General features: G+C 42.6%; 1 protein-coding gene across 2 annotated transcripts; it reads left to right on the forward strand.

The window, feature by feature from the left end:
• Positions 1-394: 394 nt before the first annotated feature.
• LOC115106750 (eukaryotic translation initiation factor 3 subunit L-like) lies at positions 395-24,459 on the forward strand. Of its 2 annotated transcripts, none has more exons than XM_029629780.2 (15): positions 395-503; positions 1,096-1,138; positions 1,373-1,583; positions 8,877-8,956; positions 12,366-12,427; positions 12,621-12,690; positions 12,800-12,873; positions 18,828-18,999; positions 19,229-19,383; positions 21,686-21,856; positions 22,770-22,903; positions 23,207-23,380; positions 23,567-23,756; positions 23,900-23,980; positions 24,222-24,459. In XM_029629780.2, exons 1-15 carry the CDS (start codon positions 474-476, stop codon positions 24,303-24,305), a joined length of 1,731 nt encoding a protein of 576 aa, XP_029485640.1. In that variant the 5' UTR covers positions 395-473; the 3' UTR covers positions 24,306-24,459. The 2 variants fall into 2 exon arrangements, with proteins under 2 accessions (XP_029485640.1, XP_064864129.1); XM_065008057.1 differs by having other exon boundaries at positions 12,366-12,421.

Below are 24,459 nucleotides of genomic sequence, written 5' to 3' on the forward strand. Positions count from 1 at the left end.
ATCTTGCCAATGCTGCTCTGTCATTGCTCATCCATATATTTATATTTTCTTATTCCATTCCTTTACTTAGATTTGTGGTTATTAGGCAGTTGTTGTGGAATTGTTAGATTACATGTTAGATGTTGCTGCACTGTCGGAACTAGAAGCACAAGCATTTCGCTACACTCGCAATAACATATGCTAACCATGTGTATGTGACCAATACAATTTGATTTTAACTTATTTTCGGGCATAACAACCCCCGTGCCAATATATCCACCAAAAAACACTGGCTTCTCCGGCATTATCACTTAAATACGGTCAATCGATTCCACGCCAGTAGCTCATCTGATCCTAATTTCATTCCGCCACAATCCCAGCATGCTGCAGTCTACTATTTGTTCTAGTTGCAAATCCATTTCCGGTTCCTTTCCCCGCTAGCTGCGTGGCTTTGTTAAGCACACACTTTTGTACGAGATTGGAAATATCCTAACATGTCGTACCAAACCGAAGAAACCGAAGAAGTACATACCCATTTTATGTTCTACAGTTTATTTTAGGTTATAGCGCGGTAACCTAATGTTGGCTATCCTCACCGGCTCATTACGAAGTAGAGGACGCCACATTAACTAGCTAACTATAGTTGCTAACATTAGCGGCATAGCTACCAAAGTTAGCTAGGCGGTTGATTTGATTATATTTTTTTCACATACTCACAAACAATTGTTGCTTTTCATGTGCTTACTAGTGTTTGTTATGAATTAGCTAGTTAGCCAGTCATCCAGTTGGCGAAAACCACCTATTGTACCTTGCCTACGCAACGCGTAGCTAACGTTAACTCATGGGGGAGTAATGTCTGTCTTGCTTCTGAGTGATTAAAAAAAATATACCAGATACAAATATTTGCTGTTATCTCATTGAATAGCTTTCAGAAGAAAAATACCCGAAACGTTGGGCCGTAATTAGTTATTTAACTAGCTAAATATGTTGACATTTTAATTACCCTGGTTTCACCAACTAGGATTTGGACTTTTGACTGCTTTTGTTAGTTAAAGAGGAAAGTCTCAACATATGTCATGTTGATTTTAATTGACATACTTTTCCATCTCTCCACAGTATGACCCTTATTCCTACACAAATGATGATTATCTCCATACTGGTGAGTGTAGTTTTGTCTAGATATGAGTGCATAAACTACTCAAATGTCAGGCATGTGTTTGGTGTGTAGTCACTACATACGCCTCGCTCCATCAGTTAATTATACCACTAAGTAGACACCAAAAAAATAATCACATCAATGATTCTATGGTAGAAACTTATTGCACATATCCCACCATTATCGTTTCAGTGCAACACTATTCCTTAACCTCACCATTCCTCAATCTTCTTGCAGGTGACCCTAAAGCTGACCTGGCCTACGAGCGCCAGTACGAGCAGCAGACCTACCACGTCATCCCAGAGGTGATCAAGAACTTCCTGCAGTACTTCCACAAGACCATCTCAGACCTCATCGACCAGAAGGTGTACGAACTGCAGGCCAACCGTGTGTCGAGCGAGAGTATTGAGCAGAAGATCTACGAAATCCAAGATGTCTATGAGAACAGGTACTGTCTTTTCTGTAGTTATCGTAACATTAATACAGTGCTGTCCCTTGATAAAATAAATCTGATGGGTCTAAATGTTGTATTTTCCAAATAGACACATTCTGTTTTAATAAAATCAACTATATATGCATTCTGATGCTTTTAAGGGCACTTATGTTGAAATAAGACACAGATGACTCGAGGGAGCCAGAGATAAGGATAACCAGAAGAAAGAAACCTTACCGTAATCAAAATTCCATCCAGGTTTAAATGAATATGATACAATCCTAAAAAGTAACTTCTTATGCGAATACAAGCATTGCAGCCTGCAGGTAGAAAATATCCTGATTAAAAAATAAATTTCTTATAAAAAAATCACTATGGCTACAAATGGTCTGTCTGCAACAAACTTGAAACATATCAACTAACTTGAATCCGGTCGAAGCTCGCGCTAGCAAACTTGCAACATTGTATAACATATTGTGGGCCTTCAGTTCTCATTCCACACCAATGAGCTTGGGACAGACACAGCTGTTGGTTATTTGTGCAAGGGATAAGAAGTAATCAGGTAGGTGTTACATTTTTCCCTTTCATGCCGAGTGGTTAACGAAAGGGAGATTTTTAAAATACATTGAGGAACTATTGTCATTCTCAATGGATATAAAACATACTTTGTTGGCTTGCTGTTTAAGGTGAAAACATTACTTTGAGAAGCTCCACAGCTCATTGGTGGTGGTGTTAAGCCAGTCAGAAATGCTATCAGTTCCCCAAATGGGCACATTTCTATGCCTACATTGGCGTGCAGGCCTACTTTGCATAATCGGGTGCGCATCCTTACTCAACATTGACAGGAGAACTCCAAACAAAAGACAATGACTAAATTGACAAGTTGTAAATGGAAGGAAATAAACCAAAACTTGTTTCTCAATGGTAGCATAGGTTGTGGACTCAGCAAACAGTGTCCACTCCGACAATGAGAACGGTAAAAGACTGGAATAATATGTTGAATGCATTAACAGAAATGACCGTAACCAAACAAACATTGGAGATTTGATATTGGAATTAACGGTAAATGTACTAGTGATAGAGTGCATTCTGAAATTTCAGAGCCCTTAACTTATCATTGTTACGTAAAAATTGCCTTATTCTACACACAATACTCCATATTTACAAAGCAAAAACAGTTTTTAGAAACATTAGTGAATTTAACATACCTTATTTACATAAGTATTCAGGCCCTTTGCTATGAGACTTGAAATTGAGCTCAGGTGCATCCTGCTTCTATTGATTATCCTTCAGATGTTTCTACAACTTGATCTTCCATTTAAGAATGATTGAAACAGTTGTCTTTGGAACCTTAAATGCTGCAGAGAAGTTTTGGTACCCTTCCCCAGATCTGTGCCTCGACACAATCCTGTCTTAGAGATCTACAGACAATTCCTTCGACCTCATGGCTTGGTTTTTGCTCTGACATGCACTGTCAACTGTAGGGCCTTTATATAGAGAGGTGTGTGCCTTTCCAAGTCATGTCCAATCAATTGAATTTACCACTTGATTGGACTCCAATCAAGTTGTAGAAACATCTCAAAGATGATCAATGGAAACAGGATGCACCTGAGCTCAATTTTGAGTCATAGCAAAGGGCCTGAATACTTATGTAAAAAGGTATTTCTGTTATTTATTTGCTTACATTTCTAAAAAGCTTTGTCGTTATGTTTTTTTTAAATGTTTTACATCCATTTTAGAATAAGGCTAACAAAATGTGGAAAAAGTCAACGGGTCTGAATACTCCACGAATGCACTGTATATATGGGGGGAGGTTTTAGTGGGTGGAAGATTAGGACAATCCGAGGTTTACACAGTTGCAGCTACAGTATGCTTAACAGTGCAAATATTATAGTACAGCAATATGGACACTTAATCATCATGGGGCTTTTTAATGTTAAGTTTACCAACATTGGTTGTGGTATCATTATTGTAAGCGGGGAAATAAGCGTGTAACCAGTTAAAATTGTAATTGCTTAGCATATCATAAAAAATATATATTTTTTACCTGGCTAAAGTAATATAATATCTATTGTTTACAGGAAATATATATATTTTTTCTCATGGGCCAAAGAAACTCAAAAGGGGTGATTTAAAAATAAAAAAAATATCAAAAAAATGGATCCTTTAAAATATGCTATTGGATAAAAAACAGATCTGGCTAATTAATCTATCGGGGCAAATAATAATGATCCACACTGCTTTGAAAATGTATCTAATTAATCTATTGGGCTCACAAGCAGCAAATTAATCTGTTATTATGATGGGAGATTATAATACGGTTTTAAGTGCCGCAATGGATCGTAAAGGAAATCACACTACAAACCATCCACCTCAAGCACTTAAGGAGATTATGAATATCATAAATACTTTAGAACTAGTGGGTATATGGAGCCTGAAAAACCCTGACCTAGTAACATATACATGGAGGAGGCTTAATCAAGCTAGCCGTCGCGATTACTTCCAGGTCTCATTCTTGCATCCCATCAAGTTAAAGTATGATGGGATTGAATATGATCGGCCCACCATCTAATTGGCCTCCATGTAACTCTTAAAGAATTTCCACTTGGACGGGGATATTTTAAAATTAATCACAGCCTGCTGGTTGACAATTTGTTCTTAACTAAGACAAAATAATTCAGAATTCACTTTCTACACATCATGGGTACCACAGATTCTCTTATTGTATGGGATACTTTTAAATGTACATTTAGAGGCAATTCAATGCAATTCTCATTTCAAACAAAAGCCTACAAACAAGCAAGATTTCTGGCTCTCACAGACCTGTAACTTCTTCTTTAAGAGGCTCCTCTGTCCTCCGCTTCGTAAGAAGCATTTCATGGTCCTGGAGTGGCCTAGCCAGTCTCCAGAACTCAACCCCATAGAAAATCTTTGGAGGGAGTTGAAAGTCCGTGTTGCTCAGCAACAGCCCCAAAACATCACTGCTCTAGAGGAGATCTGCATGGAGGAATCGGCCAAAATACCAGCAACAGTGTGTGAAAACCTTGTGAAGACTTACAGAAAACATTTGACCTCTGCCATTGCCAACAAAAGGTATATAACAAAGTATTGAGAAACTTTTGTTATTGACCAAATACTTATTTTCCATCATAATTTGCAAATAAATTCATTAACAAACTGACCCTAGCCCCCCGACACATAAACTACTGCAGCATAAATACTGGAGGCTGAGACAGGGGTCAGGAGACACTGTGGCCCCATCCGATGAGACCCCCGGACAGGGCCAAACAGGAAGGATAATAACATCACCCACTTTGCCAAAGCTCTAAACAATATTGTGCTGCTGAGGTATAATAAATAGATATACCGTAATTTCCGGACTATAAGCCACTACTTTTTTCCCACGCTTTGAACCTCGCGGCTTATACAATGACGTGGCTAATTTGTGGATTTTCCCCGCTTTCACAAGATTCATGCCGCCAAAAAACTGAGCACTGTCACATAATGTGACGTAAATCGAGCGCGCTCAAACTTCCCATCATTCTTGATTATACGGTAGTCATTTTGTCACCCTCATCATGGCAGACACGGAGAAATGCATATGGTGCAGCTTTCAAGTTGAAGGCGAGCGATCTGGCTGTTGGAAACAGCAGCGTGAGGAACTGACTCAGTGCAAAAAGACAACAAAAGCTTTCAGAGGGAAGAAAAGCAGATGGCCCGAACTAGAAAATGAGCTTGAAGACTGGGTCAACACACAGAGAGCAGATGAGGTGTTTCAACTGTGCAGATCTGACTGAAAGCCAAAACAATTGCCACCGCAATGAAGTTTGAGGATTTTAGAGGTGGACCATCGTGGTGTCTCAGATTTATGATAGGTAAAGGCCTGTCCATCAGGGTTACGGACGAGTCTGTGTCAGCAGCTCCCTCCCGACTACGAGGAAAAAGTTTCAAACTTCCGGAAATTCACCGATGCAAAGATAGCGGAGCATTCCACAATATCATAAATATGGATGAGGTTCCTCTGATGTTTGACCTGCCTTTCACTCGGACTGTCAACAGGAAAGCCGAATCATCTGTCAAAGGATGGATGACGGAAGGTCTAATGTATGAATGGCATACAAAGTGAGAATCACTCTGAGAGCATCAGGTGACCACTTGCGCAATGTAGCCCCCTTACGGGTGTTCTTCAACAAACTACGTCACAATGCTGTAGACACCTTGGGGAATACAGAGAAAAAGTAATCTGGTTGATAGCCCATTCACTGCTCAATAGGGACGCATTGGAACGCAGTGCTTTCAAAACATTGAGCACTTCCGGATTGGATTTTTCTCAGGCTTTCGCCTGCAATATCAGTTCTGTTATACTCACAGACAATATTTTTACAGTTTTGGAAACTTTAGTATTTTCTATCCTAAGCTGTCAATTATATGCATATTCTAGCATCTTGTCCTGACAAAATATCACGTTTCCTACGGGAACGTTATTTTTCCAAAAATGAAAATACTGCCTTTTAGTCACGAGGTTAAAAGCCTATTTATTTTTGTAACAAGCCGTGTTTAGTTTAAAAGCCTATTTATTTTTGTTACAAGCCGGTGTTTCGTTTAAAGGCTGTGTAAAGTTAATTTGTTTCAATGTACCGGTAAACACCTGCGGCTTATAGACATGTGCGGCTTATTTATGTACAAAATACATATATTTTTTTTAATTCAGTGCGTGCGGCTTATATTCAGGTGTGCTTAATAGTCCAGAAATTACGGTGTGTATATATAGAGTACAGGGAAAATAAATAAAATATTATTTTAAACCTACTACATCTACTGTCTCTTTTATATTATGACATTTCAGCTAGATCTACTGTCTCTATTATATTACAACAGACCAGCTGTATCTACTGTCTCCATTTCACTTTGGCAATTGTTGTGGGTCTGCCCTCCCCTCAACAGCCTCAAATAGGCTATTTCATTTGGGGGTGGGGTGGGGCGGCACATTTCATGACATTACAGGTTTATATATTGCTACTAAAATGTTTCAAACAAGGGCATTAGCATGAGAAGAACTTACCAGTCCAAAACAGTGACATTGTTCCTCTTTTGCAGGCACGTTACAGATTATACACAGTGGCTAAAACGGTGTCCTCTCCGTTCCAAAAATATTCCTCCACTTGGGAATCGCTAAATTAATCCTCCTACAACAATCTGTCTCACTTTTCCGATCAATTTCTTCTAAAATTGTGTGTACATCTGTATATCTAGACTTAGATTTAGCTTTCCCTGACTTAGTCGCCATAATGATTGATATATAAACAGCTGAATCTGCGCGTTTACCAAAACAACTCGTGTGCGTAAAATGCGTAGCTCCTTCCGGGAATAAAACTCTCTAGCAAATGACTCTCTTTACGCTGGAGTTTACGACATGGGTTGGTCTTCCAACACACAACCATTTCATACTGCCGTTTAGCTCAGCTCATTGGCTATCTACCCAGCTAGATTTCAAGACGATCAGTGGTCATTGGGTTAAAATACAGTCAATCAACAAAACAGCGGGCAAATCATTGGTGCACAATGATGTCATTACTTGTTGTCTTCAAATCGGTTTCTTTCAGTCAATACGTCCCGCGAAATGGCCCATCAGGTTTGGTTGTGTTACAAACAAACCAGTTGATTGCAATGAAACCAAACATGACTGGAAAAGTCACGTTCTGTGTGGGTTATTTACCTGGAATGTGTCGTCGAAAATGGAATGAGACGGAATTCACGACACAAGCGGTTCACAAAATGTTTTGTGTTAGGCTATAAAAACGGATTTTATCAAACAAAAGATCATTCATTGTGTAACAATGAGCATTGGGCTTGCAAACGGACGAAGATCGTCAAAGGTAAATTATTTATTATTTATTTATGTGATTTTGTTATGCCTGTGCTGGTTGAAATTGTTGGTTTTTATGGGGCTCTATCCTCGGATAATCACGTCGCAGTAAATCCTTTTTTAAATCTGACAACGCAGTTGGATTAGCAAGATTCTAGGCTTTCTATACATGTGAGACACTTGTATTTTCATGAATGTTTTATATGACTATTAATGTAGCGATCACCGTATGTTGTGGAATTTCAGCCCGCTACCGGGTTCCGTGCTCAGAGAGGTTAAGCAATGGCTTTTTTCTGGCCACTCTTCCGTAATCACTAACCTTTGATCTTCATCAGATGACACTCCTAGGACTTCATGTTACACAATACATGTATGTTTTGTTCGATAAAGTTCATATTTATATCCCAAAATCTCAGTTTACATTGGTGCGGTATGTTCAGTTATGTTTTGCTTCCAAAACATCCGGTGATTTTGCAGAGAGCCATGTCAATTTACAGAAATACTCATAATTAACATTGGTAAAATACAAGTGTAATGCATGGATTTATAGATACATTTCTCCTTAATTAATGCAACGGCTGTGTCAGATTTCAAAAAAGCTTTACAGAAAAAGCACACCATGCAATAATCTGAGTATAGCGCTCAGAGACCAAAACAAGCCATACAGATACCCACCATGTTGTGGAGTCAACAGAAGTCAGAAATAGCATAACTATTCACTTACCTTTGATGATCTTCATCAGAATGCACTCCAAGGAATCCCAGTTGCACAAATGTTTGTTTTGTTCGATACAGTCCATTTCTGTCCAAATACATCCTTTTTGTTCGCGTTTAGTTCACAAATCCAAATTCACAAGGGGCACGCACTTAGTTCAGACGGCGTTTCTACGAACTGTAATGGAACTATGTCAAACGATGTATAGAATCAATCTTTAGTCTGTTTTTATCATAAATCTTCGATAATATTCCAACTGGACAATTCCTTTGTCTTTTAGAAAGGAAAAGGAACGCAGCTAACTCTCACGGGCGAGCGCGAGACTGAGCTCATTGCTTTTCTTCCAGACACCTGACTCAAACAGCGCTCATTCTCTCCCCCTTCACAGTAGAAGCCTGAAACAATGTCCTAAAGACTGTTGACATCTATTGGAAGCCTTAGGAAGTACAATCAGACCAAATTTCTCACTGTATATTGGATAGGCAAAGACTTGGAATAACTACAAACCTCAGATTTCCAACTTCCAGGAGAGTGCATTCTGAGAGAGATGTTTATTTTTAGCCACACTCCCCTTGTGCTGTGCCCACCCTGCGGCCATCTCGTGTGTTGTGTGTATATATGCTATTGCTCGGCCCAAAAAAGTTCTCAGTCAACTAATTGGGGTCTGTCATTTTGAAACGCTTAAGTTTAAAGTTGTAATTTTACACATTTTTCCCTCTCTCCTCAGCTGGAACAAGCTGACTGACCGCTTCTTCAAAACATCTCCCTGGCCAGAGGCTGAGGCCATCGCTTCCCTCGTTGGAAACGGTGAGTGCGCCAGTCTACTGCTGTTTCTCCTTCCAGTTTGGGCACAAGCCCGTTCAGATGATCGTGGACACGAGTGGTGGTAGTTAGTAGTACTAAGTAGAAGACATTATTATCTCTCCGGGGTTAATTGGTTTTGCAGCAGAATCATATCCAAAAAGACATCATACAAGAAGTGTGACACAAAATAACGTGGACCACACATTTATTTGTTACTCTAACTTCCGCGACGCATATAAGGCCCTGCCCCGCCCCCCTTTCGGAAAAGCTGACCACGACTCCATTTTGCTGATCCCTGCCTACAGGCAGAAACTAAAACAAGAGGCTCCCACGCTGAGGTCTGTCCAACGCTGGTCAGACCAAGCTGACTCCACACTCCAAGACTGCTTCCATCACGTGGACTGGGGCATGTTTCGTATTGCGTCAGATGGAAATATTGACGAATACGCTGATTCGGTGTGCGAGTTCATTAGAACGTGCGTCGAAGATGTCGTTCCCATAGCAACGATAAAAACATTCCCAAACCAGAAACCGTGGATTGATGGCAGCATTCGCGTGAAACTGAAAGCGCGAACCACTGCTTTTAATCAGGGCAAGGTGTCTGGTAATATGTCCGAATATAAACAATGCAGCTATTCCCTCCGCAAGGCTATTAAACAAGCTAAGCGTCAGTACAGAGACAAAGTGGAATCTCAATTCAATGGCTCAGACACAAGAGGCATGTGGCAGGGTCTACAGTCAATCACGGACTACAAGAAGAAACCCAGCCCAGTCACGGACCAGGATGTCTTGCTCCCAGGCAGACTAAATAACTTTTTGCCCGCTTTGAGGACAATACATTGCCACTGACACGGCCTGCAACGAAAACATGCGGTCTCTCCTTCACTGCAGCCGAGGTGAGTAAGACATTTAAACGTGTTAACCCTCGCAAGGCTGCAGGCCCAGACGGCATCCCCAGCCGCGCCCTCAGAGCATGCGCAGACCAGCTGGCCGGTGTGTTTACGGACATATTCAATCAATCCCTATACCAGTCTGCTGTTCCCACATGCTTCAAGAGGGCCACCATTGTTCCTGTTCCCAAGAAAGCTAAGGTAACTGAGCTAAACGACTACCGCCCCGTAGCACTCACTTCCGTCATCATGAAGTGCTTTGAGAGACTAGTCAAGGACCATATCACCTCCACCCTACCTGATACCCTAGACCCACTCCAATTTGCTTACCGCCCAAATAGGTCCACAGACGATGCAATCTCAACCACACTGCACACTGCCCTAACCCACCTGGACAAGAGGAATACCTATGTGAGAATGCTGTTCATCGACTACAGCTCGGCATTCAACACCATAGTACCCTCCAAGCTCGTCATCAAGCTCGAGACCCTGGGTCTCGGCCCCGCCCTGTGCAACTGGGTTCTGGACTTCCTGACGGGCCGCCCCCAGGTGGTGAGGGTAGGTAACATCTCCTCCCGCTGATCCTCAACACGGGGCCCCACAAGGGTGCGTTCTGAGCCCTCTCCTGTACTCCCTGTTCACCCACGACTGCGTGGCCATGCACGCCTCCAACTCAATCATCAAGTTTGCGGACGACACAACAGTGGTAGGCTTGATTACCAACAACGACGAGACGGCCTACAGGGAGGAGGTGAGGGCCCTCGGAGTGTGGTGTCAGGAAAATAACCTCACACTCAACGTCAACAAAACTAAGGAGATGATTGTGGACTTCAGGAAACAGCAGAGGGAACACCCCCTATCCACATCGATGGATCAGTAGTGGAGAGGGTAGCAAGTTTTAAGTTCCTCGGCATACACATCACAGACAAACTGAATTGGTCCACTCACACTGACAGCGTCGTGAAGAAGGCGCAGCAGCGCCTCTTCAACCTCAGGAGGCTGAAGAAATTCGGCTTGTCACCAAAAGCACTCACAAACTTCTACAGATGCACAATCGAGAGCATCCTGGCGGGCTGTATCACCGCCTGGTACGGCAACTGCTCCGCCCTCAACCGTAAGGCTCTCCAGAGGGTAGTGAGGTCTGCACAACGCATCACCGGGGCAAACTACCTGCCCTCCAGGACACCTACACCACCCGATGTTACAGGAAGGCCATAAAGATCATCAAGGACATCAACCACCCGAACCACTGCCTGTTCACCCCGCTATCATCCAGAAGGCGAGGTCAGTACAGGTGCATCAAAGCTGGGACCGAGAGACTGAAAAACAGCTTCTATCTCAAGGCCATCAGACTGTTAAACAGCCACCACTAACATTGAGTGGCTGCTGCCAACACACTGTCATTGACACTGACCCAACTCCAGCCACTTTAATAATGGGAAATGATGTAAATATATCACTAGCCACTTTAAACAATGCTACCTTATATAATGTTACTTACCCTACATTATTCATCTCATATGCATATGTATATACTGTACTCTAGATCATCGACTGCATTCTTATGTCACTAGCCACTTTAACTATGCCACTTTGTTTACTTTGTCTACATACTCATCTCATATGTATATACTGTACTCGATACCATCTACTGTATGCTGCTCTGTACCATCACTCATTCATATATCCTTATGTACATATTCCTTATCCCCTTACACTGTGTATAAGACAGTAGTTTTGGAATTGTTAGTTAGATTACTTGTTGGTTATCACTGCATTGTCGGAACTAGAAGCACAAGCATTTCGCTACACTCGCATTAACATCTGCTAACCATGTGTATGTGACAAATAAAATTTGATTTGATTTTGATTTGATTTATTGGACAAAGTTGCTGGAATGAACAAAATGTCAAGTTATAGTAGTGTGGCGTGCAATAGTAACATGCATCTTTAAAAAAAAAAAAATGCTATAGCAGCATGAGTGAATGTCTTTATTTGTTGTTTTGGCAACGGTGGACAGAGAAATATGGACCTGATGGTAGGAGTTTAAACTTTAAACAGGATGTCTAGTGTCCATTAGGGTGTTCTCTGCTTTCTTTAGAGCTGTTTGCTTTTAAAGTGGAGACTGTGGTTCACAAACTAGATTGCCGCCTCTGTAGAGTATTCATGTTGTTGCTGTTTTCCATTGACAATGAAGTGGGAAGAATGCATAGGTTAATGTTTGTCATGAGTCTTGCCTTGGAAGCGGAAAAAGCCATTTCTGCTCAATGGGCCAGCTGCACTCAAAATGGTCTGTATTGTAAAAATGTGTTATTTGGTTTTAATTTAGGGTTATGCATTAGGGTTTAAAGTGTGGTTAGGGTTAAAATCAGATTTTATGACTTTGTGCCAGCTGTTGACCACTGCAGAGCTGCCTCCAGGCCAAGATTCATTACAATAAATGCCAACAAGTGAAGAAGGCAAAGAATGTTGTGCCAGTCTATCTTGTTGCGCTTGCTCACTTTTGCTGTTGGCCCATTCAGATGCTGTGTTCCTGATCCTGTATAAGGAGTTGTACTACAGACACATCTATGCCAAAGTCAGTGTGAGTATCTATCCTGCCACAGAACCATTGTTTAACCCCTATCAGCTTTAAAATATAAATCTTACATCTCCTGTCCTGGATGGATTTAATCCAATGGATTTAATCCAATGGATTTACAGTGCACAGAACTATAATAATGTCACTACTTGAAAGACTTTACTTAAATAATGCTTTTGTGTTCTTTGACCATTAGGGAGGACCCACTCTCGACCAGAGATTTGAGTCTTACTACAATTACTGCAACCTCTTCAACTACATTCTAAGTAAGTTTGAGTACTAAATATTTGTTGTCTTAATATATTTTCATAATACACTGTGTTACATTGGACGTTTTCAATGCCTCAATAAGAAGGTATATATTGTTCTATATAGATGCAGATGGACCCGCCCCCTTGGAGCTACCCAACCAGTGGCTCTGGGACATTATTGATGAATTCATTTATCAGGTATGTTGCATGTGTATTAGTTTTTCAGCTTCAAAATGTACACTACCGTTCAAAAGTTTAGGGTCACTTAGAAATGTCCTTTTTTTGAGAAAAGGCTATTTTTTGTCCATTAAAATAACATCAAATTGATCGGAAATACAGTGTAGATGTTAATGTTGTAAATGACTACTGTAGCTGGAAATGGCAGAACATCTACATAGGTGTACAGTGTCCCGTTATTAGTAACCATCACGCCTGTTCCAATGGCACATTGTGTTAGCTACTCCAATTTTATCAGTTTAAAAGGCTAATTTGATCATTAGAAAACTCTTTTGCAATTGTGTTAGCACAGCTGGGAAACTGTTCTGATTATAGAAGCAATAAAACAGGCCTTCAGACTAGTTGAGTATCTGGAGCATTTGTAGGTTTGATTACAGGCTCAAAATGGCCAGAAACAAAGCACTTTCTTCGGAAACTCATCAGTCTATTCTTGTTCTGAGAAATGAAGGCTATTCCATGCGAGAAATTGCCAAGAAACTGAGGATTTCGTACAATGCTGTGTGCTACTCCCTTCACAGAACAGCGCAAACTGGCTCTAACCAGAATAGAACGAGTGGGAGGCCCCGGTGCACAACTGAGCAAGAGGACAAGTACATTAGTGTCTAGTTTGAGAAACAAACGCATCGCAAGTCCTCAACTGGCAGTTTCATAAAACAGTACCCGCACAACACATTTTGAGCCTGTTATCGAACCCACAATTGCTGATGCTCCAGATTCTCAACTAGTCTAAAGAAGGCCAGTTTTATTGCTTATTTAATCAGCACAAGTTTCCAGCTGTGCTAACATTACTGGAAAAGGGTTTTCTAATGATCAATTTGCCTTTTAAAATCGAATTTGGATTAGCTAACACAATGTGGACACAAGAGTGATGGTTGCTGATAATGGGCCTCTGTACACTTACATTTACATTTAAGTCATTTAGCAGACGCTCTTATCCAGAGCGACTTACAAATTGGTGCGTTCACCTTAAGACATCCAGTGGAACAGCCACTTTACAATAGTGCATCTAAATCTTTTAAGGGGGGGGGTGAGAAGGATTACTTTATCCTATCCTAGGTATTCCTGAAAGAGGTGGGGTTTCAGGTGTCTCCGGAAGGTGGTGATTGACTCCGCTGTCCTGGCGTCGTGAGGGAGTTTGTTCCACCATTGGGGGGCCAGAGCAGCGAACAGTTTTGACTGGGCTGCGCGGGAACTGTACTTCCTCAGTGGTAGGGAGGCGAGCAGGCCAGAGGTGGATGAACGCAGTGCCCTTGTTTGGGTGTAGGGCCTGATCAGAGCCTGGAGGTACTGAGGTGCCGTTCCCCTCACAGCTCCGTAGACAAGCACCATGGTCTTGTAGCGGATGCGAGCTTCAACTGGAAGCCAGTGGAGAGAGCGGAGGAGCGGGGTGACGTGAGAGAACTTGGGAAGGTTGAACACCAGACGGGCTGCGGCGTTCTGGATGAGTTGTAGGGGTTTAATGGCACAGGCAGGGAGCCCAGCCAACAGCGAGTTGCAGTAATCCAGACGGGAGATAACAAGTGCCTGGATTAGGACCTGCGCTGCTTCGTGTGTGAGGCAGGGTCGTACTCTGCGGATGTTGTAGAGCATGAACCTACAAGAACGGGCCACCGCCTTGATGTTAGTTGAGAACGACAGGGTGTTGTCCAGGATCACGCCAAGGTTCTTAGCGCTCTGGGAGGAGGACACAATGGAGTTGTCAACCTTGATGGCGAGATCATGGAACGGGCAGTCCTTCCCCGGGAGGAAGAGCAGCTCCGTCTTGCCGAGGTTCAGCTTGAGGTGGTGATCCGTCATCCACACTGATATGTCTGCCAGACATGCAGAGATGCGATTTGCCACCTGGTCATCAGAAGGGGGAAAGGAGAAGATTAATTGTGTGTCGTCTGCATAGCAATGATAGGAGAGACCATGTGAGGTTATGACAGAGCCAAGTGACTTGGTGTATAGCGAGAATAGGAGAGGGCCTAGAACAGAGCCCTGGGGACGCCAGTGGTGAGAGCGCGTGGTGAGGAGACAGATTCTCGCCACGCCACCTGGTAGGAGCGACCTGTCAGGTAGGACGCAATCCAAGCGTGGGCCGCGCCGGAGATGCCCAACTCGGAGAGGGTGGAGAGGAGGATCTGATGGTTCACAGTATCGAAGGCAGCCGATAGGTCTAGAAGGATGAGAGCAGAGGAGAGAGAGTTAGCTTTAGCAGTGCGGAGGGCCTCCGTGATACAGAGAAGAGCAGTCTCAGTTGAATGACTAGTCTTGAAACCTGACTGATTTGGATCAAGAAGGTCATTCTGAGAGAGATAGCGGGAGAGCTGGCCAAGGACGGCACGTTCAAGAGTTTTGGAGAGAAAAGAAAGAAGGGATACTGGTCTGTAGTTGTTGACATCGGAGGGATCGAGTGTAGGTTTTTTCAGAAGGGGTGCAACTCTCGCTCTCTTGAAGACAGAAGGGACGTAGCCAGCGGTCAGGGATGAGTTGATGAGCGAGGTGAGGTAAGGGAGAAGGTCTCTGGAAATGGTCTGGAGAAGAGAGGAGGGAATAGGGTCAAGCGGGCAGGTTGTTGGGCGGCCGGCCGTCACAAGACGCGAGATTTCATCTGGAGAGAGAGGGGAGAAAGAGGTCAGAGCACAGGGTAGGGCAGTGTGAGCAGAACCAGCGGTGTCGTTTGACTTAGCAAACGAGGATCGGATGTCGTCGACCTTCTTTTCAAAATGGTTGACGAAGTCGTCTGCAGAGAGGGAGTAGGGGGGGGGGGAGGATTCAGGAGGGAGGAGAAGGTGGCAAAGAGCTTCCTAGGGTTAGAGGCAGATGCTTGGACTTTAGAGTGGTAGAAAGTGGCTTTAGCAGCAGAGACAGAAGAGGAAAATGTAGAGAGGAGGGAGTGAAAGGATGCCAGGTCCGCAGGGAGGCGAGTTTTCCTCCATTTCCGCTCGGCTGCCCGGAGCCCTGTTCTGTGAGCTCGCAATGAGTCGTCGAGCCACGGAGCAGGAGGGGAGGACCGAGCCGGCCTGGAGGATAGGGGACATAGAGAATCAAGGGATGCAGAAAGGGAGGAGAGGAGGGTTGAGGAGGCAGAATCAGGAGATAGGTTGGAGAAGGTTTGAGCAGAGGGAAGAGATGATAGGATGGAAGAGGAGAGAGTAGCGGGGGGAGAGAGCGAAGATTGGGACGGCGCGATACCATCCGAGTAGGGGCAGTGTGGGAAGTGTTGGATGAGAGCAAGAGGGAAAAGGATACAAGGTAGTGGTCGGAGACTTGGAGGGGAGTTGCAGTGAGGTTAGTGGAAGAACAGCATCTAGTAAAGATGAGGTCGAGCGTATTGCCTGCCTTGTGAGTAGAGGGGGAAGGTGAGAGGGTGAGGTCAAAAGAGGAGAGGAGTGGAAAGAAGGAGGCAGAGAGGAATGAGTCAAAGGTAGACGTGGGGAGGTTAAAGTCGCCCAGAACTGTGAGAGGTGAGCCATCCTCAGGAAAGGAGCTTATCAAGGCATCAAGCTCATTGATGAACTCTCCGAGGAACCTGGAGGGCGATAAATGATAAGGATGTTAAGCTTGAAAGGGCTGGTAACTGTGACAGCATGGAATTCAAAGGAGGCGATAGACAGATGGGTAAGGGGAGAAAGAGAGAATGACCACTTGGGAGAGATGAGGATCCCGGTGCCACCACCCCGCTGACCAGAAGCTCTCGGGGTGTGCGAGAACACGTGGGCGGACGAAGAGAGAGCAGTAAGGAGTAGCAGTGTTATCTGTGGTGATCCATGTTTCCGTCAGTGCCAAGAAGTCGAGGGACTGGAGGGAGGCATAGGCTGAGATGAACTCTGCCTTGTTGGCCGCAGATCGGCAGTTCCAGAGGCTACCGGAGACCTGGAACTCCACGTGGGTCGTGCGCGCTGGGACCACCAGATTAGAGTGGCCACGCGGTGTGGAGCGTTTGTATGGTCTGTGTATGGTCTAGACAGACACATAGTTGACAGGCTACAGAAGAGGCTACGCTAATGCAAAGGAGATTGGAATGACAAATGGACTACACGTCTCGAATGTTCAGAAAGTTAAGCTTACGTAGCAGGAATCTTATTGACTAAAATAATTCAAATGATACAGTACTGCTGAAGTAGGCTAGCTGGCAGTGGCTGCGTTGTTGTTGTTCTATCTCTCTATAGTGCTGTTTCTTGTATTATGGTCTCTTGTTTCTTTAGAGGTTTCACTTTGTTGTCCTTTTTCTTTTCCTTTTTCTTCTGTCCTTATTTTGTCTTCCTTTCTTCTGTTAACCTGTTGCCTCTACTTGGGACGCTTGCGTCCCAACTAGAGCTCTGGAAATGCAAATGCGCTACGCTAAATGCTAATAGTATTAGTTAAAACTCAAAAGTTCATTAAAATACACATGCAGGGTATCAAATTAAAGCTACACTCGTTGTGAATCCAGGCAACAAGTCCGATTTTTAAAATGCTTTTCGGCGACAGCATGAGAAGCTATTATCTGATAGCATGCACCAATACACTACAACAGAAAAGCACAGCAGGGGACGTAAACAAAATAATTAGCATTTCGGCGTTACACAAACCGCACAATAAAATAGAAAACAGTCATTACCTTTCACCATCTTCTTTGTTGGCACTCCTAGATGTCCCATAAACACTATTGGGTCTTTATTTCGATTAAATCGGGCCATATAAAGCCAAGATATCGTTATATGTAGACTGTGTGATAAACAAAAAAACTGCGATTTCACAACGTAACGTCATTTTTAAAATTCAAAAAGTAGACGATAAACTTTCACAAAACACTTCGAAATACGTTTGTAATGCTACTTTAGGTATTAGTAAACGTTAATAAGCGATACAAATCATCCGTAGGCGATGTAAATATCATTAGCTGTCGTCTTGGAAAAAATTTCAGGAGAGAGCTCTTCCGGAATGATCTGGGCGGAGACCGGAGGTAAGCGGTGCCCCTCTTTCGGTTCAACCAAGAATCAAAGATGATTAAATTCACAAGATACTCGACAACATGGGGATGCTGTGGGAGTTGAATGCTCGGTCTTATCTAATTCGGCTCACTGTTAACAATTGCTGGAAGTGGCGCAAGGATATTTTATTTCCATTTTCTGTGATCAGGTTTTCCTGCGCTTTCCGATGTAACGCACGTTATGTAATAGCCACAGTCGTGATTTAACCAGTTTTAAAAACGTCCGAGGGTTTCCTATCCACACATTCTAACCATATGAACGTACTATATTCCTGGCATGAGTAGCAGGGCGCTGAAATGTTGCACGATTTTTAACAAAATGTTCAAAAAAGTAGAGGGTCGACTGAAGAGGTTAACTAGATATTTTTTGTTGTTATTCTTTGTAAGCTAGCTAGCTTCTTCCAGGAGAGTCCCTAGCAACAAGTAAACAATTCAGCTAGCAATTCAGCTAGCTAAGATAACTGTACAATTTTATGAAAAATAGTTACTTCTTCAAAAGCCTGTCTTTTTGGTTTGTTCCTTGTTTTGTCTTCTATTGAGTCTTGCAGTTTTCTCTTGATTTTTTCGATGTATTTCACTCTAAAAAAACATTTAAATCTCAATATATACAGGAGCTCATTTTTCAGCAGCTGCTCAATTTGGAACTCCGGAAAACACCTATGTAGATATTCCATAAAAAATCTGCTGTTTCCAGCTACAATAGTCACTTACAACATTACACATTTCTACACTGTATTTCTGATCAATTTGATGTTATTTTAATGGACCAACATTTTTGCTTTTCTTTCAAAAACAAGGACATTTCGAAGTGACCCCAAACTTGTGAACAGTAGTGTACTTTTCTGGCAATTTTTTAAATCTATGGCATTCATTTGGTACCCCTCTGTCTTGAAGCTGCTATGACACATGGAATTGTGACTGCATTTGAATAACAAGTTCACTCTTCTTCCCCAACCAGTTCCAGTCGTTCAGCCAGTATCGCTGCAAGACAGCCAAGAAGTCTGAGGAGGAGATTGAGTTCCTGAGGAACAACCCCAAGATCTGGAATGTCCACAGCGTTCTAAACGTGCTCCACTCGCTGGTGGACAAGAGCAACATCAACCGCCAGCTGGAGGTCTATACCAGTGGAGGTAAAGAAGTTACAGCTGTAGATGCATTGTATATGCATTGATATATTGTTGCTTATTGTTGTAACAATATATTGTTTGTGGTGATATATTATGACATAACGATATAGAATTTGTAGCAAAATATTTTGACATTTTCTTACACCACATTCTTCTCAGTGATCAATACTGAATGGTTGATGCAGTCCATGGTTCCTGTGCGACAGCTCTAACAGGTTGTGTTTTGTCGCAGGCGATCCAGAGAGTGTGGCTGGCGAGTATGGCCGTCATTCCCTATATAAGATGCTGGGGTACTTCAGCCTGGTGGGGCTGCTGAGGCTACATTCTCTGCTCGGGGACTACTACCAGGCCATCAAAGTCCTGGAGAACATCGAGCTCAACAAGAAGGTACACTGGCCACTGTATAGTAGTACTGTCGATGTTCGTACAGTACAGCTGAAGATGCATCTCCAAATCGAAGCAAATGTATTAGTCAGGTACACATATTATACAGATGTTATAATGGGAGTAGTGAAATGCTTACGTTCCTAGCTCCAACAGTGCAGTAATATCTAACAATAGGAAAGGAATATAGGAATATTAGAACGAGCAATGTCAGGGTTCGGAATATATGTATATGATGGTGTGTGTTATGGACAGTATATGAATCGAAAAGGTGTGCACAGCAGTAATTATATAGGATGAGCCTTAACTAGAATACAGATATATACATATCTAGGGTTTCTGTTTGGAAAATGTGGCGCTGGATAACGTGACCGTGAAGGTTTTAATTTTCCGGACTCATATGCACCCATAGGGTGTCCACCCTCGGTGCTCAGAATGACACAAATCACATTTAGAATATGGTAATGCATTTTAACAGAACAGGCAGCTCATGTAATGAAACAGCCAATAAAACATGTTCTAACATTTGTCAAAATACAATTCGCGGATGAACACCTTTCTAAAACAGCGCACATGAGAAAACGCCATTCTAAACAGTGTACCTGATAGCAGCTCCATATGTGACTGGTGAAAATCTCAGTTAAAATCTTAGAGGGGGAATCTAAAGATGCAACAACTAGGATGGGTTGCTAATAAGACTAGGATTGTGCCTTTGGATTCTGGACAAAGAAAGAAAGTTGATATGAAAACAAATATAACAGGACATAAATGGCATGGCTGGGGGTCAAATAGAGAAGTACAAGTACTTTTTAAATGTTGTCTTGTTTGGTGTGCTCCATATGAGCAATGAGATGGCTTGTTTCTCTGAGCACGCATAAGTACCTGGCCAATTGAAGGGAAATGTAGGAAAGGGTTTTTTAAACATCTATTGCGAATGATATATTAAAACTCTAGTTCCTCACAGTACACTATTTAAAAAATCGTTCCAACAAGCTCCCCCTCGATAATCACCACTCTGTGAAAGAGCTATACTACTAGGTGTACTACTGCATTGGCCTATAGGCTATGAGTTCTATGCGCTCATTTATTTAGCACCAATGGATCACGGTGTATCAATGTGTCTATATGGCAGAGGCTGGTAATCTTGAAATAGTTGACTTGACTTTTAGATATTTGTAATTCTAATTGAGATTTTTATGATTAACCACCTGGCAATGATTTGAGAAATGAACATGTTATTGAAATGATTCATGAAAACGTGCTGTTCCATGAAAACGTGCATATAAAAATCATAACTGGAAAGCAGAACGGTAGAAATGGTAGGATAAATTGTTATCTTCCCCAAACTTGAAACTCACATGCTGCCGATTAAGTCTATAAAATATTTGCCTCCACATTTCCGTAGTCGGATTTTGCCTATAGGCTACTTTGAAGCAAGGTAAGACATGCCTCATAATATGAAATAAGACATTCACGTTTCAAATAAAGTAAGTTTTTTTTAAACGCATACGGCCTCCAGCTCACATTGTAAAGTGGTGTGAGGCACACTTCAATTACCCGTTGAGAAGTCAAAATAGGCTCTGTATGCTGTGCGTGTCTGATAGTCATCATGCATCTTATTTATCAAAAAGCTAACAAAGATACACACAGAACAATGTAATTCCCCCCAAAAAATAAATATGCAAATTCATCTATAGACTGATAAGCATGACTGTCAAATGTGTTTTCCATCAACTGGTATTTCATCAATTAATAAAAAGCATTCTTAAACAGTTTTTTTCCCCTCCTGGTGATTTTGGCCGGCAACAGTTTAATTAAACGGCTTTTCATATTTAAAAAATTTGGCCAAGTGGTTAGAGCGTTGGGCCAGTAACCGAAAGGTTTCTGGATCATATCCCCGAGCTGTAAACATTATTAATTACTAAGCGACTATGACTATGTACATAGGGCAGCAGTCTCTAGCGTGCAGGGTTGAGTACCGGGTGGTAGCCGGCTACTAAGTTACTGAAGTTCAGGGCAGGGTACTGGTCTGAGGCCGGCTAGTAGTTACTATTTAACAGTCTGATGCCCTGGAGATAGAAGCTGCTTTTCAGTCTCGGGTCCCAGCTTTGATGCACCTGTACTGTCTCCGTATCTATCCCCAAATGCCCACTCTCTGATATTGACAGACCTACGAATTAAGGAGTGGGCCTTAACTGTTGAGACACCTCTATCCATATTTCTACTCCATATTTCTCTCTCCAATTGATTCCCTGTTTGCTCTAACCCACTCACTGCCCTCTACTTTATATTTAATCTCTCTTAGAGTATGTACTCTCGTGTGCCTGAGTGCCAGATCACCACCTACTACTATGTGGGCTTTGCCTACCTGATGATGAGGAGGTACCAGGATGCCATCCGTGTCTTTGCCAACATCCTACTCTACATCCAGAGGACCAGGAACATGTTTCAGAGGTCCACCTATAAATATGAGATGGTCAGTGACAATGTTTGTGCGCATGCATCTTCAGGACTGCCGCATAGAAGAAATGCCAGCCCGCGCAGATGTTGATATTGTTAGCAAATTATTGCCATGTTATAGCTATTTCTTTGTTCAGCCATGGGCGAGTGATTGCTTCCATCAATTACTTTCTTTGAAAAGTAAGTTTGGCAAGAGCTTTGTTTTTGTCTTAAAGGGGTATTTTGAGACACGCTTGAATTTGAAAATAAGCTAATAGGCAGAGGGTATAGCCTACATTCTGATTCTGTGTAAGGATAATAATAATGGTGTTTTTATTTTGTAAAGTACTTTCTTGCATCATAAAATTCCATTTCCAGTCACGTATTAGGCCCATGGTGTTAACACACCATTTTCTATTTTTAGACATGTGACTTGAGCTTTCAGACAACTAAACAGAAAAAGGTTTATGTCAAACCCTTCATAATGTTTTTACATCTAATAGAATAAGCCAACATTGAACACCATATAGGCCACTATAGGCTGAAATCAATAGCTATTGCCATATGAAAATGTTATGGGATGCATTTGATCCCTTGTTTTTGTTAGTAGGCCACTGATAGGCCTAATAGGCTCATATAGCCTCAGTAGTTTACTTGGCAAATGTCTAAAATTAACTGGAAGCGGGTACATCGTCCGTGTAAGTAAATGCACACAGGAAGTTGCACAGAATGCTCACAATGTTAAAGGTTCTGCTCACAAGACTTACAATGTTCTCAGTGATATATTTTTCTTAGGGGAATATTGGTCAGTGGGCCTAACTACATTACTGATTATGATTAACATCTCCCTCTCAGAACTGGGTGATGTTCATTAGTGCACATAATGGAAAACTTTTTAAAATGAAGACGACCCTGGTAATTGGTTGAGTCGCTTCTTCCTGCTCCTCCAGATCAGCAAGCAGAACGAGCAGATGCACGGGCTGTTGGCAATAGCCCTGACCATGTACCCCATGCGCATCGACGAAAGCATCCACACCCAGCTCAGGGAGAAGTATGGAGACAAGATGCTTCGCATGCAGAAGGGGTGAGTGAGAGAGAGTCTACACTTACTACCACACTGTGGGAACTCTAGGGGCTAGAGGAATGTATAGGCCCAAGACCTATGTGGAGATCTGACAGACAGGATTTGTTTGGTCTAAGCAATATAGTGAAACTTCCACCTGGATTATCAGAGGGCGAGGTGGAGCTATTACCATATTGCTTACTTACACCTGTCAAATCCACTCAGATTGCCACAGGTGCACAGGGTGTAAGGGTCTACAGTTCGATTTTGAATTGGGCCATAGTTGGTGTTTGAGACTTGACTGACATGACTTTGTGACCTCAGAGACCTGCAGGTGTTTGAGGAGCTCTTCAGCTTTGCCTGTCCCAAGTTCCTGTCCCCGGTGGTGCCCAACTACGATAATGTGCTCCCCAACTACCACAAGGAGCCCTTCCAGCAGCAGCTCAAGGTGTTCGCAGAGGAGGTGCAGCAACAGGCCCAGCTCTCTACCATCCGCAGGTAACGAGTTATCTCTGAGAGTCTGGTGAGCTGCTACAGTCAGTCAAGTTCAGCACCTCCCTGTTTCACTTCGTTTAAAAATATTTCTCCCTACTGAACATGACCCAGCTCTCTAGCATTGCTCTCTAACATGGTTCCTTGGTTTCCCCATCTAACCTCACACTGCTCCATTTCTCTGCTGTACAGTTTCTTGAAGCTCTACACCACCATGCCTGTGGCCAAGCTGGCAGGGTTCTTGGACATGACTGAGCAGGAGTTTCGCATCCAGCTTCTGGTCTTCAAACACAAGATGAAGAACCTCGTGTGGACCAGCGGCATCTCTGCCTTGGACGGAGAATTCCAGTCCGCCTCCGAGGTCGACTTCTACATCGACAAGGTGTGTGTGTGAGATGTCGTTACACAGAGCCCACTCACCTCGTTTTAGATTCTGTTTAATGTATTAACTCCGTCAATATGGAATTAACTCTTTGGACATAATGTAGTGAAGTAACCTGTATTCATTGTCTTATGTGCCTGCAGGACATGATCCACATCGCAGACACCAAGGTGGCCCGCCGCTATGGAGACTTCTTCATCAGACAGATCCACAAGTTTGAGGAGGTGAGAAATTATACATTTTCAAATTACATTACAGCAGAATTTCCAGGTAGCAACAGTCTGTTTACCTTTATCATAGTATTTCTGTTACATTGCAGACGTTTGCTTCTGTATTTAATTATATATTTTTAGGTCACAGAATAGGAACGTTAAAGGCTCCTATCTGCTATTGAATTTGGTTTATTCCAGTAAAAATGTAAAATAAATGTTTAGTCAGTTTGTACTTGTGTTATTCGCCATGCAGTTGAACAGAACGCTGAAGAAGATGGCCATGAGTGGAGCCAGCACCATTGCCACAGCCGCCACCACAACCACCCGGGCCACATGAGTCTGATCTCTGATTTACAGCCGCTAAATCTGGCCTACCTGGCTCTCTATTTCTTGGCTCTGTTGATCCTCCAACAGAACGATCGATAATGCTTTTTTAATTTAACAATAAAGGATGAAGTGGTGAGCTAAAAGCCATGTTTTGTTGGGTTGCA

The sequence above is a fragment of the Oncorhynchus nerka genome, linkage group LG23, assembly GCF_034236695.1.
Source record: "Oncorhynchus nerka isolate Pitt River linkage group LG23, Oner_Uvic_2.0, whole genome shotgun sequence".
NCBI lineage: Eukaryota > Metazoa > Chordata > Actinopteri > Salmoniformes > Salmonidae > Oncorhynchus > Oncorhynchus nerka.

Bases quoted from the DNA above. Each gene is read 5' to 3' on its own strand.
- LOC115106750 (XM_029629780.2), top strand. From the start codon at position 474: ATGTCGTACCAAACCGAAGAAACCGAAGAA. The intron at 8,957-12,365 runs GTGAGTGCGCCA...TGGCCCATTCAG, and splicing joins CGCTTCCCTCGTTGGAAACG to ATGCTGTGTTCCTGATCCTG. The intron at 12,428-12,620 runs GTGAGTATCTAT...TTTGACCATTAG, and splicing joins ACATCTATGCCAAAGTCAGT to GGAGGACCCACTCTCGACCA.